General features: G+C 47.2%; 1 protein-coding gene across 1 annotated transcript; it reads right to left on the bottom strand.

The window, feature by feature from the left end:
* Nucleotides 1-1,168: 1,168 nt before the first annotated feature.
* LOC122055759 (chloride channel protein CLC-c-like) lies at nt 1,169-4,340 on the bottom strand. The gene is made up of 7 exons (XM_042617357.1): nt 3,888-4,340; nt 3,600-3,800; nt 3,359-3,536; nt 3,007-3,269; nt 2,658-2,927; nt 1,446-2,571; nt 1,169-1,359 (listed from the first exon to the last, which is right to left on the bottom strand). Exons 1-7 carry the CDS (start codon nt 4,031-4,033, stop codon nt 1,255-1,257), a joined length of 2,289 nt encoding a protein of 762 aa, XP_042473291.1. The 5' UTR covers nt 4,034-4,340; the 3' UTR covers nt 1,169-1,254.
* Between the last annotated feature and the right edge of the window lie 15,065 nt (nt 4,341-19,405).

The raw sequence follows: 19,405 nt of genomic DNA, 5'->3' as shown, positions 1-19,405 counted from the left end.
GGTCCCCGGCGTTGACCTTCTGACGCTCAAGTCAGTCACCAGAAATGTAGAGGAAAGCGGAGCAACAGTAACATAAGCGCAAACAGTAATCATGTGTACCTCCACCGGTGATGGATCCCCCTTTATATTGAGCCTTGGTGGGCAACATGTACACTCCTCGAGGCGTGGACATGTTCTTCAATATGTCCTATAAAAGGACATGTCAGGAAAATACCTCTGACACCATACCTTAACAGGGCATGCATATCCATAATAAGACAGTAGAAGCTTCCGTCGTACGATCCGTCTGTCGACCATGCCTCGTGTCAGCGACACTATCTCCCAAAAGGATATCGAGAGATATAACAATGGTCTCGTTGCTTGGCCGAGCGGAATAGCCACTCAGCCAGGATTTCTCCGCTCTATCGACCTCAACTGCTCTTCCCTACAGTGACTGAGTATAGTAGCATGCCCTCCAGTTCAGACAAGCTCTCTGATCTCCTTAGTATTCTATTACTCCACAATAAATATCTGACTATCTTATCATATTCTGAAATCTTATTTCTATCAACCAAAAATAAAAAATTTAAGAAAAATTTCTCATTCTCATTCTCATTCTCATTCTCATTCTCATGTACCAAAAGCCACCTAAATATATTTTAGAGCATTTTATTCTAAGCACCCTCACGACTAGGAACACGACTATTCCACGACCTATTCACGAACTACCCCCTAAAGCCTAAACGACTCCGTCCCCAGCTTCGATCCGAGTTACCTCAAGGAGTACAAGGCTGCTATCGCTTTCACCGGCTCCGAACGATCAAGCGGGATTCCCAATTCCTGGTCTTCTCCTCGGCGACACGCACATACGCCGTGAGATTCCGCCACGACTTCTACCGCTGAAATCTCCTCATCCGATTTCAAAGATGGCGACTGCAGTGTGGTGCCTTGATGATTCAACTGTGGCGGCAGATGGAACTGGTGGCGACTGCTTCTGATTTGGGGAAGAAGGAATCGGATGAGGTTCGCGAGGTCTGGAAGGGGGTGGTTCGGCGGAGTGCCGGTGGTGGCGCACAGCGAGGTCGCCTCCACCTGCCACACGCTAAACGCTCGCTTCCGCTCCTCACGGAGTCGCGCTGAGGTTAAGCAGAGGGTACGACATGCAGAGGCACAACAGAGCACGGCATGATTGTTCTTAAAACAAGGGGCTTTAACATATCGCACGCCCAGATGCAACCACAAATATTCCCAGTATGAAAACAACAACGACAACGATCAAACGCTCATATGAGGACGGCGATGTTTGAGATGAGGAAACAGCCCGAGGATGTGCTCCGGCATGAAGTCATGCCGCGTTAGAATCCCTACGATGGGATGCCTCTGCAAGCAAAACCAAAAAGGTTCAGGCGATGAGAAAATATCAGGCCAAGAGGAGGATAAATTAAAGAAATGCAAGGAAAACTGACCCCCGGAGTCTTGGGCACGACGCACAGGTGCCGGAGGCCAAGGTCTCTGAATAGAACTGCAGCCTTGGATAGGGGCATACTCTCTACCACTGTGTAAGGTGATCTATTGGTAATGGGATGGAGATCCACAAACATTTCCATTTCTTCGTCGTCGATGTCAAGGTCCTCCAACTGCACACCCTTACCAGACCCTGCTTTGGCGAAATCAAACGCGCCAAATCTCTGCAAAACATGTCCTGCGCCAGTGGACACCCTTTCCTTCGTGAATTGCTTCCCTTTGAGCAATACGAGCAGATGAGACCGCAATACGAGACCACACAGTCCTGGTTCTTCCGAAAAAGGCGGCTCGTCGATTACTGGAAATCCATTATGGCCAGTCAATTTCAAAGTGTAAACTATGTTTGCCACCTTCTCGACCCCGGCAAGGGTAATGAGCGGGCCTGAGACCGCGTCGCCGGCGTCCAAGTTTCGCATGTAAGGTGCGGGGTGGCATTCCAGGTAGGGGAAGCCCTTCATCTTCACAATTTGATCGTATATTCCCTTGTTGAAGCAATCCGCGACGGTTTTGGATACGAGGAGAACGAGCATCACCAGGGGGAGCATTAGAAGATCGTTGGTGAGCTCCAGGAGGATAACGCAAACTGAGACTGTCATTCTCATGGTTCCGCCGAGAAAAGAAGCCGCGCCGAGGAGCGAAAACAGGCCTTTATCCAATTTAGACAGAGGGCCGAGAAGGGTCCCCAAAAGGCGACCGTACGAAGCCCCAGCCATTATGACGGGGATGAAAAGGCCAGAAGGGATGGCGATGCCATAGGTGACGATGCCGAGGGAAAAACTCGCAGCGAAGAAGATGAGAAGAGAAGAAATGTAGAACTCATCCTCAGTGCCACCGCTGAAAAGATTGCGTATGGCATCGTCATTGGTGTTGAGAAAGAGGGAAGCGAGGTCGTTGTAATGGTTCGGCGGACATTGGAAGCTCTTGAAGTTGCCCGACCGGCCGATGGTCGGGCACTGAGAACCTGGAGGGCACGGGGTGCATTTGGCCAGCCATGGAAGTCCATACGAGCAGCAGGAGGTCAAGAGCGAGATCGTAACTGTGAGGAGGATCTTGAATGGAGCTCCTCTTCTGCAACGAGATGAACAAGTCCCATAATTACATACATTCATTCCAAACGCCGAAACAAATTAAACCAATGGCGAGAGCTAGCATACTCATTGATGACGCTGTAGTTGCGAAGTATCTTGTCGACGGAGAAGTTGTAGAAGCTTCCCAAAAGTCCACCTATGGCTCCGATGACTACCACCGCGACCAGATCCGGCGTTCCGTAGGTAGCGACAGTGGCGCTCAGGTCGAACATTATCAGTCCTCCTTGTCCAAACAGCCCGCACCTTCCACTGCGGCAGAAACCTATCAGACCCCTCAATACGACAGCAACTACGGCCGTCGTGAAAAATGTCCTCCAGAGGAGAGCACTTCGCCACCTAAAAGTCATCAAAAAAAACACAAATGACAAGTGGTTTTATGATTACAGAAGTTGTAGATTGTAAATTGAGAAGATACCATGATGCGACTTCTTCGAGTGCAAAAAGAACCCCACCCACGGGGGCTCTAAAGGCAGCTGCTACACCGGCAGCAGCTCCACAAGTTATCAAATCTCTACGATCTCGGTCGTTCTTGAAATATCTAAGCCATTTCCAAGTCAAGTGATACCTGCGCGATCCACCCTGACCGAGGAAGGAAGCTATGCATGACCCTGTGTGAACCATAGGGCCCTCCTTACCCACCATGAGTCCAGCAGCAACTCCCCCTATGGAACCAAAGATCTGCAGATTCGACAAATAAAAAATTACTTGCCTAGGCACAATCAATTCATCACTGATCTAACAGCGGTCATTCAGATTTTCTACAAAACCTTTACAAACAGTGTGCTGGGAGCCAAGATGGAGTGAGCATCGACCCCATTTAGGTAAGCTTTCACCTCAGGTATGCCGGACCCAGCTGCTGCCGGAGCAACATAAGCACATAGAGCAGCAGTCGCTGCTGCCAGAATTAAGTTGCAGCCAGCGTAGACGACAAATGCTTCATGATACCTGAACTTGACCGCGTAAATGATCACTGAAACTACTTTACAGAATCGACAGGTAGAAAATTACCTATGCTTGAGCATGAAGTTGCTCGTGAGTAACAACTTGAATCCAGCAATGTTCTCGACGGCGAGGTTGTTGAAGAATCCGACTAATCCAGTAGCCAAGCCTATAAGGAGCGCCAGTGCCCACTTGAGCACTACGTACTGGAAAATCTGAACCTTGTTTCGAGATCTCCAATCCTCTTTCAATAAATCATTCTCCACGATCCTTAAAGAAAAAAAAAAATCGACAGTTAAAGCATTTGCGACTGAGAATTTCAATGGAGGAGTGCGATGGGGGAGAGGGAGTAGGTACTCGTAGTCCAAGCTCTCGATGGGGCAGATGTTGGCGCCGACGATGGCGCTCTGAGAGGTGGTGTTGGTGACGGCGCGCCTCCTGATCAAGGGTTCCGCTGCTCCTGTCTCCTTGTCCTCGTAAAAGCTCGACGAGTTCCTCTCCATCTCTTGCTCCGGTGCCAGCAGCAGAACTGCTGCTTCTGCTGCTGCTGCACAAAATGTTGCAGCAAGTTAAAAAAATATACAGAAAACTGTGGGAAAGCAAAAAAGCTGGATCGATCAGTAGCGTAGAAATCTCGTCTAATAACAGGAATTTTGCCATTTTGATGCGTGCAATCACGAATAATCAACTGTATGCAGATGAGTAGATGGGCTTGATGTGGTGAAGCAATGCCCTGGAGGCTGGAAGCGTGTAAGCTTCCTGAAGCTTTCGGAGATCAAGAACAGAGGCGACCAAGAATTCGACCAGCAAAAAACTATAAAATAAGAACAAATACATAACATAAAAGGAAAAGAAGAAGAAACAAAAATTGATTTTTTTTTTACTTTTAATTGATGGTTGACAAATGAGGCCTCCTTCCTGATGTGATTGCGTAAGGGATCTTAAACCAGCCTCAATCACTTTCAATCAATTCTTCATTTTCAATTTTCCACTTTTCCAAATAAAACAAATGTAAATGTTTATTAACATTTTTTTTTAAAAAATTAACACTTAGAAATAAAATTGAAAATAAAAATTATTACAATCCCAAACTACCAACCACCGTATGATCCCCAAAAAAACTACTTTAATGATTCAATTGTTCAAGTAGCTTGATTGATAAACATAGTAGAGTAGAACATATATTTACTAAATATTTTTTAAAGTAATTTAAATTGAATTTTAGGAAATAAAAAGATATTTAATCAAAAGAAATAACACTATCCCAATTTTTACCATTTCTATAAAAAAAATACTTTATATATATATCTTTTTTGAATTCATTGAGAGGAAAAAATTAGTGAAAAGGAAATTAAATGTAGGCCTTTTGGGAGAGCATCAATGAGTTGTTGTTTTGTTTCCGTAACTTTTCTAGCTTTTGATTGATATGGAGGTCATATTTTAATGCCATCAGCTTAATTAGGCAGAGAGGAGGCCTACTTGGGCATTATTTGAATGCTAATTCTTTTTAAGAAAACATAATCAAAAAATAAATAAATTTGGATCACTAAAGTCCTTTTTTGCCACCATAATGAAAAGATAACTAATCTAGAGGACTGATTTGAACGTGTAATTGTATGTTCTGCTTTTTAAATGTACTCGATAATTTGGAGTGGATATCACTTTCTTCATAAAAATATCTTTTGTAAAAGTATTTAAACAAAAATTCTAGCTTTGAATATGATCTTTAAGAACTTCAAGTATGATTAAAGTAGCTTTACTATTAGATGGTGTCATAATTTGTAACAGAATGGAAATATAGGGTTTCATATTGCAGAAGCATCGCTAAGAACTATCACTAAATGATTCTGGATAATGCATAAGCAGCAGAACATAAACCCCTAAAAGATCAACTTTTTTTGGAAGCAAAGCAGATGCCGATTGCTCAGTCTTGAAGAAACAAAGGAATCGACAAAAAAAAAAAAAATCAAAAAAGGGGAAAATAAAGCAGGAGGGGGGAGACGAATCGAAATCTCAAACAAATCAGACGGCTAATCCACCAAATTGCAAATTTTCGACAAGGAGAAAAAAAAAGGCCGAACAATCGACATTAGGGATCACGGACGCAATGAACCCTAAATCCGTTCTCGAAATGATCAAGCGAGGAGAGGCGCGAAAGATATTACCTCGATCGGAGACGGGATCAAATGCGGAGAAGAGGGATCGTCGGTAGTATCCGCATCGATGGGAAAAGCTCGGAAGGTTGATGAGAGTTCAATCTTCGGGGAACCCTTTGGCGAAGGAGAAGAAGAAGGAGGAGGAGGAGGAGACTTTGGATTGTGCCCAAGGGAGAGAGGAAGACACCGTTTTCTGGCGTTGGCGAGAGATTGCCGGCGAGAAGAAAGGAGCGGCATTCCCTGCTTTAAATAGTTCGCTTGCTGACACTGTACCAAGTAGATAAATAAAATAAAATAAAATAAAGAAATAAATAAGAAATACTTTTAAGTGAAAAATAAAAACAGAAAAAGTATATTTTTCTAAAAATGTTACGTAGAAAAAAAAAATGAATGATAATGATGGACCATGAATTTATGTGTTTATCCTTAAATTTTTTTTTGAAATGTTTTCCTATGTAAATCACTACTCTTTAAAAAATAAACGTTAAAAAGGATAAAATATAAACTTGTTAATTTTAAAAATCCTAACATAAATGTGTCATTAATAGTTGTAAAATAATTTATATTATATTGGAGGTTCGAATATAATTTGGAAAATATTCACTAATTTCTAAAAGTAATTAAAAATTCAAAGGCAAATCTTCAAAGTTTTCATTTATCTTTTTATATATATATATATATATATATATATATATATATATATATATATATATAGTGAGAGCCCCAACCACTTCGTCATGAACATTTGGGGCGCAACATAACAAGCCTCATATACATAATGATATTTTCCTCGACTTGTTTCTATGTTGTATTTTTGCAACTAAAACGACTCGATATGCCTTAAATCAATGGGACGTCTTAAATGAATCAGGGCACCCTTAATGATTTTAACCACCCTGAGTTATCTCAGTCCTATATATATAATATGTTAGTGTACATATTACGTATACACCCAATGATACACCTTGCGAGCACTATTGAGCACTATGTATAAAAAAAGTTCTTTAGGGTTTAGCATTTAGGGTCTAATATACTACAAAAAAGCATAGATATAACGACAGAATTACCGATTGAATTAAATTCAGTCGGTAATTACCGACTGAATCTAATTCAGTCGGTAATTTCCGACTACATATTGTTTTCAGTCGGTAATTACCGACTGAATTAGATTCAGTCGATAACGGGCATGTTTTCGGGTTTGCAGGCGTGGAGTTTTCCGACGGAATTTGAATTTGTGGGCGTGGAGTTTGTCGACGGAATTTGAATTAGATTCAGTCGATAACGGGCATGGTTTCAAGTTTGCGGGCGTGGAGTTTGTCGACGGAATTTTAATTCTGTCGAAAATTACCGACTGAATACCAATGTCAGTCGGTAATTGCTGACGGAATGCATATTCCGTCGGAAACCCCAAATAGAAATTAGGGCACGAACTCCTCTCCTCTCCTCTCCTCGCGCGAATTTCTCTCGGCGATCAACCTCGGCAAACCCTCTCCTCTCCCGTTCTCGGCAATCTCCTCTTCCCGGCAGTCGACGACTTGGAGTATGTTCCTCTCCTCCTCCCTCCTCTCTTCCTATTCTCATGCGCACTCGCTGTCAACCGTCACAAGCCAGCTCGCGGCCGTCGCAAGCCTGCTCGTGGCTGGCCGGCCATCGCAGTGTCTGCTCGCAGCTGGCCGACCGCAACAGTGGCCTACTCGCGGCCAGCCAGCAGCAGCAGTGGCCTGCTCGTGGCTAGCCGACAGCGACAGTGGCCTACTCGCGGTTGGTCGGCCGCAGGGTCATGCTCTCGGCCGACTGGCCTTAGGGTCATGCTCGCGGCCAGCCGGCCGCAGGGTCCTGCTCACGGCCGACCAGTCGCAGGGTCGTGCTCACGGCTTGCCAACCGCAGGGGCTTGCTCGCTGCCGACCGCAGGGGCCTACTCGTGTTCCATCCACCACATCGATGAGTTTGAGTTACTTATTGTGTGGTCATGGGTTGCCGCCTCTTCTTGCGTGATGGTTAATTTTTGTTGATTGTTAACTGTAATATTGAATACTTGTAATCAATTTGATCTGCTCACACTTTGCTTAATTCAATTCATGCTCACCAAGTGTTCGTTGAAATGCCCCAATCATTTGTCTCTTTTAATTTTGCATTTTCTTAGCTTATATTCTTACAATGCTTTGTTAATACTTGTGCTTCAATCATGTTTTATTACTTAATTATCATTTAGTAAACTTTATTATGATGTGCTGTAATGTTATTTTGTAGATAATATATATCATGGCAGACCATCCAGCACCACTCCGTGGATCTACAGTGCTCAGGATTGTTGGAGAGTCATAAGTATTTGTTTATTATTAGTAATTCAAGTTCTTTATTTATAATATATATCTTATATCTTAATATTTTTTGTATGTAGGTTTACTTCTGATGGTCATCGAGTAGTGACATATATTAGCAGAAAATTTAAAGAAAGAGTCTACATTTCTGGTACTACATGGAAACATGTAGACCAGGAGACAAAAGATTTTTATTATAATGAATTTGTAGTAAGTAAATTGATTATGTACAATATATTTATCCTTTATTATACTAAACTTTTAATTTCTAAATGCAGAAAAAATATACGTGGGAGGATGGACACAAGGTAAAATTTACAGCGACATGAAATATTTATTGTGCCAAATTATACAAACACCTCTTATATTATATGAGAAAGGATGACACAAGGTCATCTTATGTATCCAAGGAGATCTGCGGTGCATAGACGATCACTTGGTCTGCAGATAGATGGCAGGGAAAGACTCTAAAAGATCGAGAAAATAGAAATACAGAGCCAGGTGGCCAAAATAGAAATGCAGAGCCAGGTGTATTTCAGGAGTCCGTATTGATACATTCACCATCACTATCATTGCATATCCAAAATATAATATAGGTATTTTTTTACATGTAAAATTAGTTATATATTATAATTTTTGAGTTATATATTATATTTGTATATATTTTGTATTTGTCTTTTACTTGTCATTCACTTTGGATAGTTATGATTGTGAGCATTTTGTATTTGGATACTTATGCTTGTGTTTTGTACTAAATTTTAGAGATTTGGATAGTTATGATTGTGTTTCATATTGAATTTTGGATATTTTGATTGTTTGTATGTTGTGAGTATGTTGTAGGAATTGTGATTATGTGTGTTTTGTGTTTGTGTTGCCATCATTTGTGATGGTTTTTATTGATATGAAAATTGTATATAGAATAGGATCTAAACAAAAGAGGGGCTGGTGAATTTTTATTAAAATTTATTGACGGAATTATGATTTCCGTCGGTAATTTCGGACGCAAAGCACGATTCCGTCGGTAAATATCGAATCTGTACAGTAATTTATCGATAAAATCCTGACTGAATTGTGATTTCAGTCGGTAATTGCCGACTAAATCGTGATTTCAGTCGGTAATTACTGAGTGAATCGTGAATTCAGTCGGTAATTTACGGACTGAAATCATGATTCAGTCGGTAAAGTCTATTATCTTCCGTCTCCTATTTACCGACGGGGTAGTTTTCTGTCGTTAAACATTACCGATAGAAATTTATATTCCGTCGGAGAATACCGACTGAATATCATTTCCGTCGGTAAATTACGTTTCCGACGCAATAACTTCCGATGTCTCAAATTCCGTCATTATTCCATCGGTAATCCAAATTACCGAAGGAATTGTGACGAAAAATTCAGTCGGTATTCGTTGTATTTTTTTGTAGTTAATGTTTATGGTTTAAAGTTTGGGGTATATTATTAATGTTAAATATATATTTATAAAACAATGTACACCATATGTGCCTATAATTTTAGGCTTCCGATTATGTATACAGTCTTAAGCGTAAAAAAAATAAATTGAAACAAGTTTTTGGATGTACACAGTAAGCAACATAAGATTCTTAGGGCGTGCTTGGTTGGGGGTTATCAATGATAACCTTGGTAGGTTATCAACGATAACCTTGTTTGGTTTAAGTAATCAATGATTCCCGATAATACAATATTCCCGCCACGTCAGCAATTAGGGAATATAACCCGGAATCAGAAAACCTTGGAAAGCTTAGGTTTTTCATGATTCCAGGGTTATCAATCTTTTTCTTCCAAAATTGCCCTCCGACTACTCCGACGACAACCACGCATCTGTCTCCCTCGACCTCTTCCGACGCCGCCCAAGATCCCCTTCCCGCCCTCGCCCCTTCATCCCTCCGGTGTTTTGGTCCGACAACGACCTTAAACAGCTCGAGCGCCCTGGGTGCCTTGGCCTCGATTTCGTGTTCGACGGTGATCCTGTCCGAAGGCTGAATCAATGGACGCTGGGCACGGAGCGCTCTTCGACTACTGACGTGGCTCTTCAACTGCTAGAACGAAGCTCCGGCGAACCTGCACAGAAGTCGAGCCGGGAAGGGGGGTTCCCGGCGACGACCCTCCGACGCTCAAGTCAGGTAAGCAACGATGAAAAAGGTGGCTCCCAAAGTCTCAGAATGCGTACCTCCGGCGAAGTCTGAGGCTCTTTATATAGAGTTGTGAAGGGTTAGGGCACGCATACCGAGGTGCATATGTGTCCTATATCCTTTCCTCGGTACGCGGTTGTCAGAAAGCTCACCTGACCCATACCGCTACAGTCAAAGCATGTCCTTGATGGGACAGCAGAATCCCCTGTCACAAGATTTGGAGCATGGCCTACACGTGAAACATACCTGCTGTCAGAAAAAGACCTCCCTTGTCCTTTTCCCCCTTGTCCTTTTCCCCTTTGCTCCAGATCTAGCGTCCGGGCGGACAACTCCCTCAACATCCGGCCGGACCTATGCGGTGGTTTACTTGGGAGATTCTCCATCACATGCTTTATGGGGACTATTAGCAGTGTTACCTTATGGCTTTGGCCGAGCGTGGGGTCCGCTCGGCCCACGACCTTCTCCCCTGAGCGCCGGAACCCTGCTTTCGACAGGGCGCCTTTAACCATCAGCCGTATATCGTCCGGTCGGCAAGCCGATCGGACTCATCCCTCTCCGGGCGTTCGATTCCATCGGTCGGTCGGACCCTGCCCTCTCCGGACGGACGACTGCCACTATGGCTTCCACGTGGCGTTGACTTCCCATGGCGGGGCCCCCTGCTCTTACTACCGGATCACTTGCCTTCCCTTCAAGTCTAGTCGAAGGAGGCGAATAGTCCGACTGACTGGACTAAGAATCCGGCCGAGCGGTTCCTCCGTGCTTGTATCATCCGCTCGGCCAACCATAGAGGTAGCCTAAGCGAATCAACAATGGTCTTCACCGGATCTCCTCGTATTCTGCGCCAATCTTCGACATTAAGGTTGAGCACGCTTTCATTAAATGCTCCGAATGATTGAATGCCACGTGGAGCACTGTCATCGGTGTACGGCGGCGGTAGCATGATATTTTGACGTGATCGAAGCAATTCGAAATGGACGGCTGGATGCATGCTTTGATTCCCGTGACCTGGATCCGACGGTTGAGGCCGCCCGGCCTTCACCCTATAAATTCTTCATTTCCTTCTCTCCCTCACTCGCCTCCGCGACTTCTGCTACTGCCCTCTGCGCTTTGGTGCTCCGGCGATCTTGTTTCTGCCCTCCGACGCTCTCCGGCGCCTTTCCTTAATCCCTCTCCCCGCAGTAAGGTTTTATATCTTTCCTCCCTCTTTTCCGGTGTCTCATTCGCATTTCTCTCCCTAACTCCAATCTTTGAAACTTCTTTTCTTCGTCGGTTGTTTTCCTCTGGCCTTTCTGCTCCTTTTTTGATTTCTTCCGTCCGGATCATGGCCAGTTCTTCTTATCCCGAAGAACAATCCCTCGGCCCATGGTATACTACCATGCGGTCCCGATTCGAACAACGGGATTTCGATCTTTTGACAGACAAATTCGAAATCCCCGAGGATTTCGAAGTCCGCCTTGCTGGTCCCTCCGCTCGGCCAAACAGACCGCCGCGCGGCGCTTTCTGTGTCTTTCACGACCAATTTACCGCTGGTCTACGGTTTCCTGTACATCCCTTCATAGTAGATGTCTGTAATTATTTTGGTGTGCCGCTCGGCAGTTTAGTGCCCAATACTTTCCGTCTCTTCTGTGGCGTTGTTGTTTTGTTTAAGATTCACAACATCCCCCTCCGACCGGAGGTCTTCTTTTATTTCTACTACCCTAAGCAAGCCGAGCGGGGCACCTTTATGTTCCAAGCTCGACCCGGCTTGGTCTTTTTCAACAAACTACCCACCTCCAATAAACATTGGAAGGATTATTATTTCTACATCCGCATGCCCAATCAGCCGAACTTCCCGACCCAGTGGCAGGTCAGTCTGCCTCCTACTCTCGAGTTGAAGAAATTCAAGACCCGACCGGATTATCTTCATGCCGCAAATGTACTAGCCGGTTTGCGACTTGACATCAACAAACTTCTTCACGAGGGAGTGATGTACATTTTCGGGCTGAGTCCTATACGGACCCCACTTCCGACCGGCTTCGGTAAGAATTTTGCTTGGGCATTTGCTTTAATTGCTAACTGATTTTTTCTCCTTTCCATGCAGCTAACATCGTCATGGACTCGGTGATGGCCGGCGTTCTGAAGAGAAAGACAGCGGCCTTGGAGGCCGCTGCGGCTAAGGAAATGGAAGCGCTGGGTATTCAACCGGTCGGTTCTCACGAAGGAGAGAGTGGCACCCAAGCTGAATCGGCCGCTCAGGCCTCTCAACAGCAGGTGGCCAGCGGAACTATCCCCTCCGGGGAACCAACGGCCCCCGAGGAAGGGTCCGCTCGGGAGGAGGAACAGCCCCTGCAAAAGAGGCGCCGGGTGGAGACTCCGCTGCGCTCGGCTACCTCAGCGGTCCAACCCTCCGACCGGGCCGCCGAGACTGCTAGAGGCAAAGCGCCTATGGCAGAAACCATTTCGTCCGACCGGACTCCTTCTGATTGGGATGAGCTGACTGCTCCGGTTGAGGCCACTCCGGTCAACACTCTCCCCCCTGCTCGCCATTCAGTCCAACGCTCGACCATCCCTGGTCACGGCCGCACAAATACGGGTCACTCTTCATCTCCCGACTGAAGAGTTGCTACCAGAAGCCGATCGACCAACCGTGCCCGAGCACACCATTACTTTGAAAGGGCCCCTAGCCGAGATGTGGGCCGACGCTCGGGCGCGAGTTGCAATCATCCCCCTTCGGAATTTAGTCAACAGCCACATGCGGGAGGCTACGGGGGTAAGTTCGTTTTTAAAGTTTCGCTTGTAATTTTTCCGCTCGGCTTTTAACAACTGCGCCTTCTTGCTTCAGAGATGGGTGGAAAAGATAGCGGTTTCCAGCCGCCTGGCTATGGCGGACGAGGAGATAAGGCAACTGCGGGCGGCAGGCGGTCCGAGCGGCTCTCAAGGCCCCTCGTACGCCGAGTTACAAAAGGAGCTGAAGAAAACTCAAACTCTGCTGGCGACCGAGCAGAAGAAAACAGCTGATCAGGCCCACGCCCTGGCCGAGTCCGAGCGACAAGTCAAGTTGCTTGACACAAAAATAACTCTAGCCACCACTCGGAAGAATACTGCTATCTCCGACCTGGAGAAAAAGAATGTTGAGGCCAGAGGCCTGGAGTTGAAGATAAAGGAGCTGACGGAGCAGCTCGACCGGGAGAAGGTGGGCCGCTCGGCCGATACGGAGAAGATTGAGCATCTGAATGAGGCCCTCACAAGCTCCCAGGCGGCCTTCAAAGAATACCAGGATGCCGAGCCGAGCCGAGTGGCTGCTCTTCGACAAAACCACATCCGATCGCCTGACTTCTCGGAGAAAATTTGCGAGCGGATGTACTCAGCTTTCGACTTGGCCATTACGGCCACCATGACCTATCTGAAGTCGAAGGGCCTTCTTCCGGAGTCCACCAATATTCCAGCCGGCGATCAGGTGGAGCTCCTGAGCAATATTCCGAGGGACCTCTACGACTATATTGAGTAATTCTTGTAATTTGGTCGCTCGGCTGAATATGAACCTTTTTGTACTTAGGCCACTCGGCCCAAGGTTTTAACTTCAATGAAATGCTTTCCTTTCGTGCACTTTATCTTCTTGCACTTTGTTCCTTTGCTAATATGTGTGTTACCCGCTCGCCTATTATCCTACCTTCGGCATATGCCAAGCCCTTCCGATCGGACAACTATCATTCTGTGTTGCTATCAAGAGTCGCTCGCTATAAACCGACCAGAACCTTTGTGCCTTGAGTCCGAGCGGAGCTTTGAATCGGTCGAACGATATCGGCGGAGAATACGGGTAATCGCAGTTTCGACTATATTCCGCTCGGATTATTTATAGACGCCGGCTCGTCTCTCGATATTTAACGTCGGAGCTCGACGGTCTTCCGCTCGGATTATTTATAGACGCCGGCCCGTCTCTCGATATTTAACGTCGGAGCTCGACGGTCTTCCGCTCGGATTATTTATAGACGCCGGCCCGTCTCTCGATATTTAACGTCGGAGCTCGACGGTCTTCCGCTCGGATTATTTATAGACGTCGGGCCGTCTCTCGATATTTAACGTCGGAGCTCGACGGTCTTCCGCTCGGATTATTTATAGACGCCGGCCCGTATCTCGATATTTAACGTCGGAGCTCGACGGTCTTCCGCTCGGATTATTTATAGACGCCGGCCCGTCTCTCGATATTTAACGTCGGAGCTCGACGATCTTTTAAGCATAATTTTGGACAACGTTTACCTGGCCGAACGGCACAGGGTCTTCGGAATTGAGCCTTTGGCTCGTACAATATACCTCCGGCTTAGCAGCTCAGGGCTTTCGTTGTTGAGCGCTTGGCTTAGATAATTTATCTCAGGGCGAGCGGCACGGGGCCTTCGTTGTCTCGTTGACGATGCCTTATATTTGTTATCTTGATTTTTCATTTCTGCATTTCAAGTATTCAGTTGAAAAAAGTGCACAGGATGATTTACATTGGCACACCTTTCACCCCGCCCGGTAAGGCTGGAGGTGGTTCGCGCTCCACGGCCTATCTAGCTGCCGACCGTTTTCGTCCTCCAGATAATACGCGCCCGAGCAGAGTTTTTCGATGACTTTGAAGGGACCTGCCCACGGAGCTTCAAGCTTGCCGACGTCGCCGACCGGCTTGACTTTCTTCCAGACCAGATCGCCGACCTGGAATGATCTGGGAATGACGCGCCGGTTGTAGTTTTGCTTCATCCGTTGCCGGTACGCCATCAGCCGAACAGATGCCTTGGCTCGCTCCTCGTCAACCAAATCCAGCTCCATGCTCCTCCGCTCGGCGTTGCCTTCATCGTAACTTAGGACCCGGACGGACTCGACGCCGACTTCAACTGGAATGACTGCTTCGCCACCGTACACCAGATGGAAAGGTGTGACGCCAGTTCCTTCCTTAGGAATCGTTCGGATGGCCCATAAAACGCCCGGCACTTCATCTACCCAACTTCCTCCTAAATGATCGAGTCGAGCGCGCAGAATACGAAGAATTTCCCGATTGGCTACTTCGGCTTGACCGTTGCTTTGGGGAAAGGCTACAGATGTGAAGTGTTGTTCAATGCCGAAGCTTTGGCACCAATCTTCGAGAATTTTGCCTGTGAATTGCCGTCCGTTGTCGGAAATCAGCCGACGAGGGATGCCGAACCGACATATGATGTGTTGCCATATGAATTTTTTAACCATCTGTTCGGTGATCCTGGCTAGCGGCTCGGCTTCCACCCACTTGGAAAAATAATCAACCGCCACTAGCAAAAATTTCCGCTGCCCGGTCGCCATCGGGAACGGACCAACGATATCCATCCCCCATTGGTCGAACGGACATGAAACTGTTGATGTCTTCATTTCCTCTGCCGGTCGGTGGTAGAAATTATGGTACTTTTGGCACGACAGGCATGTTGATACGGTCCGAGCGGCGTCTGCTTGTAGGGTTGGCCAAAAGTATCCAGCTAACAAGATCTTCTTAGCCAATGATCGTCCGCCCGGATGACCTCCGCATGATCCTTGATGTACTTCTTGGAGAATGTAAGCCGAGTCTTCCGAGCTTACACATTTCAACAGCGGACGTGAGAATGCTTTTTTGTAAAGCTGATCGCCGATGAGTGTGAACCGACCGGCTCTCTTTCTTAGTAGTTGGGCCTCATTCCGGTCGGCCGATGTAGCTCCCGAGCGGAGGAACTCTATGATGGGTGTCCTCCAGTCGCTTGGAAACGGGAGGCCTTCCATCCGGTCGACGTGCGCCACCAGCAGTACTTTTTCGATTGGTTGCTGAATGGCGACCGGCGTTATTGAGCTTGCGAGTTTGGCTAACTCATCGGCTGCTTGGTTTTCTGCTCTAAGTATCTTCTGGACGATAACTTCTCTGAAATTGGCTTTAAGTTTCCCAAATGCATCAGCATAGAGCTTGAGCCGGGCGCTGTTAATTTCAAATGCACCAGAGAGTTGCTGCGCGGCCAATTGCGAATCAGAATGAAGCGTTACCCGACCGGCGCCAACATGCTGAGTTGCCTGTAATCCGGCTATGAGGGTCTCATACTCTGCTTCATTGTTGGTAGCTTTATAATCCAACCGGACGGATAGATGCATCTTCTCTTCTTGAGGTGAGAGCAGCAATACTCCAATCCCACTCCCGAGACGAGTGGACGACCCATCCACATATACTCTCCACATAGCTTCCGGCTCTGGCCTTTGCACTTCGGTCACAAAATCAGTCAAGGATTGCGCTTTGATCGCCGAGCGGGGCTGGTATTGGATGTCAAATTCACTTAGTTCTGTCGTCCACTTGGTGAGCCGTCCGGACGCTTCTGGATTCAACAATACTCTTCCCAGTGGACTGTTCGTCCGGACTATGATGGTGTGAGCCAAGAAATATGGTCGAAGGCGCCGAGCGGCTAGAATCAGAGCGAAGGCCAACTTCTCGAGCTCAGTGTAATGAGATTCAGCATCTTTTAAAATGTGGCTCAGAAAATACACCGGCTGCTCTTCGCCGTTCTCCCTCACAAGTGCTGAGCCTACAGCATGCTCATTTGAAGACAGATAAATATAAAGTGACGCACCCCCGATCGGCTTAGCAAGTACAGGCAGGGAATTAAGATATGTCTTCAATTCTCCGAACGCTCGGTCGCATTCTTCATCCCACTGGAACTTAGCAGCCTTGCGCAGGATCTTGAAGAATGGTAGGCTCCGGTCGGCGATTTTGGAGATGAATCTGGACAAAGCAGTTATCCGACCCTTCTCTTGTATTTCTTGGAAGCGGCATATCTTGTAGAGCTTTCACCTTGCTGGGATTTGCTTCGATTCCCCGTTCGGTCACTATATACCCCAGAAAACGCCCTCCTTTTGCTCCGAACAGGCACTTCTGGGGATTTAACTTGACTCCATACTTACGCAGCATTCGGAAGGTTTCCTCCATGTCCTTGAAGAGATTGGCCGCTCGGATGGACTTAATGAGAATGTCGTCCACATAAACTTCTAGATTCCGCCCGATCTGCTCTCTAAACACTCTATTCATCAAACGTTGGTATGTGGCTCCCGCATTCTTCAGTCCGAACGGCATCACGTTATAGCAATATGTGCCGTCGGCCGTCACGAAGCTGACTTTTTCTTGATCTTCACGGGCGAGCGGCACTTGGTGATAACCCTGGTAGGCGTCGAGCATACAGATTAATTCGCAGCCAGCCGTAGAATCCACCAGCTGATCTATTCGGGGCAGGGGATAAAAATCTTTGGGGCATGCTCTGTTTAAGTCCCGAAAGTCGATGCAGACTCTCCACTTGCCGCCCGGCTTAGAGACTAATACTACGTTAGTCAACCAGCTCGGGAACTGTACTTCTCGTATATGGCCTGCCTCCAGAAGTTTCTCGACTTCCGCCCGGATGATGGCATTCTGCTCGGCACTGAAATCCCTTTTTCTCTGCTTCACCGGCCGAGCGTACGGTCGGACATGTAACTCGTGCTGCGCTATGCTCGGCGAAATTCCGGGCAGTTCGTGTGTCGACCAGACGAAGACATCATGATTCTTTTGGAGGCATTGGATCAGTTCTTCTTTCTATTTTTCCTCCAGATCGGACGCAATAAAAGTCGTGGACTCCGATCGGGTCGGATGAGTCTGCACTTCCTCTTTTTCTTCATAAATTAAAGAGGGTGGCTTTTCAGTGATGGCATTCACCTCGATTCGGGGCGCCTTTCGAGCGGAGTTGGATTCGGCTCGGACCATCTCGATGTAGCATCGTCGAGCCGCTAACTGATCTCCCCGTACTTCTCCCACCTTGTCTTCGACGGGGAACTTCATCTTCTGGTGGAAGGTTGAGACGACCGCTCGGAATTCGCTGAGCGCCGGTCGCCCCAAAATGATATTGTAGGACGAGGGGGAGTCGACCACCACGAAGTTTATTGTCCTGGTCCTCCTGAGCGGCTCTTCTCCCAGCGAGGTAGCCAGCCGAATCTGTCCGACCGGCTGAACTTCGTTGCCCGTAAACCCGTAGAGCGGGGTCGTCATGGGAAGCAGCTCGGCTCGATCAATTTGCAGCTGATCAAACGCCTTCTTGAATATGATGTTGACCGAACTCCCTGTGTCAACAAATATGCGGTGAATAGTGTAATTTGCTATTACCGTTTTAATGAGCAGAGCGTCGTCGTGGGGCACTTCAACTCCTTCTAAGTCCCCGGGCCCGAAAGTGATTTCTGGTCCACTTGCCCGCTCCTGGCTGCAACCGACCGCGTGGATCTGGAGCTGCCGGACGCCCGCCTTTCTGGCTCGGTTGGAGTCACCTCCGGTCGGGCCACCAGCAATGACGTTGATTTCTCCCCGAGAAGTATTGCTCCTATTTTCCTCTTCCCGAGTGGATGGTCGGGACCGATCTCTGGACGCTCGGTGATTCTCCTGTCTTGGAGATCGGGCGTCTGTTGATGTCGCCTCTCGGCGCGGGTCCGGTCGGCTTCATGGATCCTTTGTCTCCTGTCGATGGAAGGAGACCGTCGTTCGGCATTCCTGGGAACGGGATTAGCCACGAAGGGAAGACTTCGACAATCCCTCGTGTTGTGTGTGTCCGTCCGGTGGAAGGAGCAGAACATAGGGGTCCATTTCTTCTTTGGCTTGCTCCGAGCGGCAGCTACTTCTTGCACTTGGGACCTCGCACGAAGGGAGCGGATTGCTTCGGCCCTTGGTCCTTTCGGCGGTTGATGAGCGGCGAAGGGTTTTCGCTCGGCAGGTGGAGCCCGTTCGGTTGGTGTTTCTTTTTTCCTGGCCGCTTGCGCTTCCTCCACGTTGATGTATTCATTGGCTCGGTGTAGCATGTGATCATAATCTCGGGGCGGTTTCCGAATGAGTGATCGGAAAAAATCGTCATCCACCAGGCCTTGCGTGAAGGCATTCATCATCGTCTCCGAGGTGGCCGTTGGAATGTCCATTGCCACCTTGTTGAACCGCTGGATGTAAGCACGAAGCGATTCTCTCGGCTCTTGCTTGATGGCGAACAAGCTGACACTTGTCTTCTGATAACGCCGACTGCTAGCGAAGTGGTGGAGGAAGGCCGTTCGGAAATCCTTGAAGCTTGTGATGGATCCGTCCGGCAGCCTCCAAAACCACCGTTGAGCCGATCCCGAGAGAGTGGTAAGAAAGACTCGGCACTTTACTCCATCTGTGTATTGATGGAGCGTAGCTGTGTTATCAAACTTACCCAGATGATCATCCGGGTCCGTTGTTCCATTGTATTCGCCGATTGTCGGAGGCACGTAGTGCTTG

The sequence above is a fragment of the Zingiber officinale genome, chromosome 3B, assembly GCF_018446385.1.
Source record: "Zingiber officinale cultivar Zhangliang chromosome 3B, Zo_v1.1, whole genome shotgun sequence".
Taxonomy (NCBI): Eukaryota; Viridiplantae; Streptophyta; class Magnoliopsida; order Zingiberales; family Zingiberaceae; genus Zingiber; species Zingiber officinale.
Note: the sequence above shows the minus strand (reverse complement) of the source record. Positions and strands in the feature narration are given on the sequence as shown.

Bases quoted from the DNA above. Each gene is read 5' to 3' on its own strand.
- LOC122055759 (XM_042617357.1), bottom strand. From the start codon at position 4,033: ATGGAGAGGAACTCGTCGAGCTTTTACGAGGACAAGGAGACAGGAGCA. The intron at 3,270-3,358 runs GTTTTGTAGAAA...TCGAATCTGCAG, and splicing joins CCAGCACACTGTTTGTAAAG to ATCTTTGGTTCCATAGGGGG. The intron at 2,928-3,006 runs GTATCTTCTCAA...GATGACTTTTAG, and splicing joins CTCGAAGAAGTCGCATCATG to GTGGCGAAGTGCTCTCCTCT.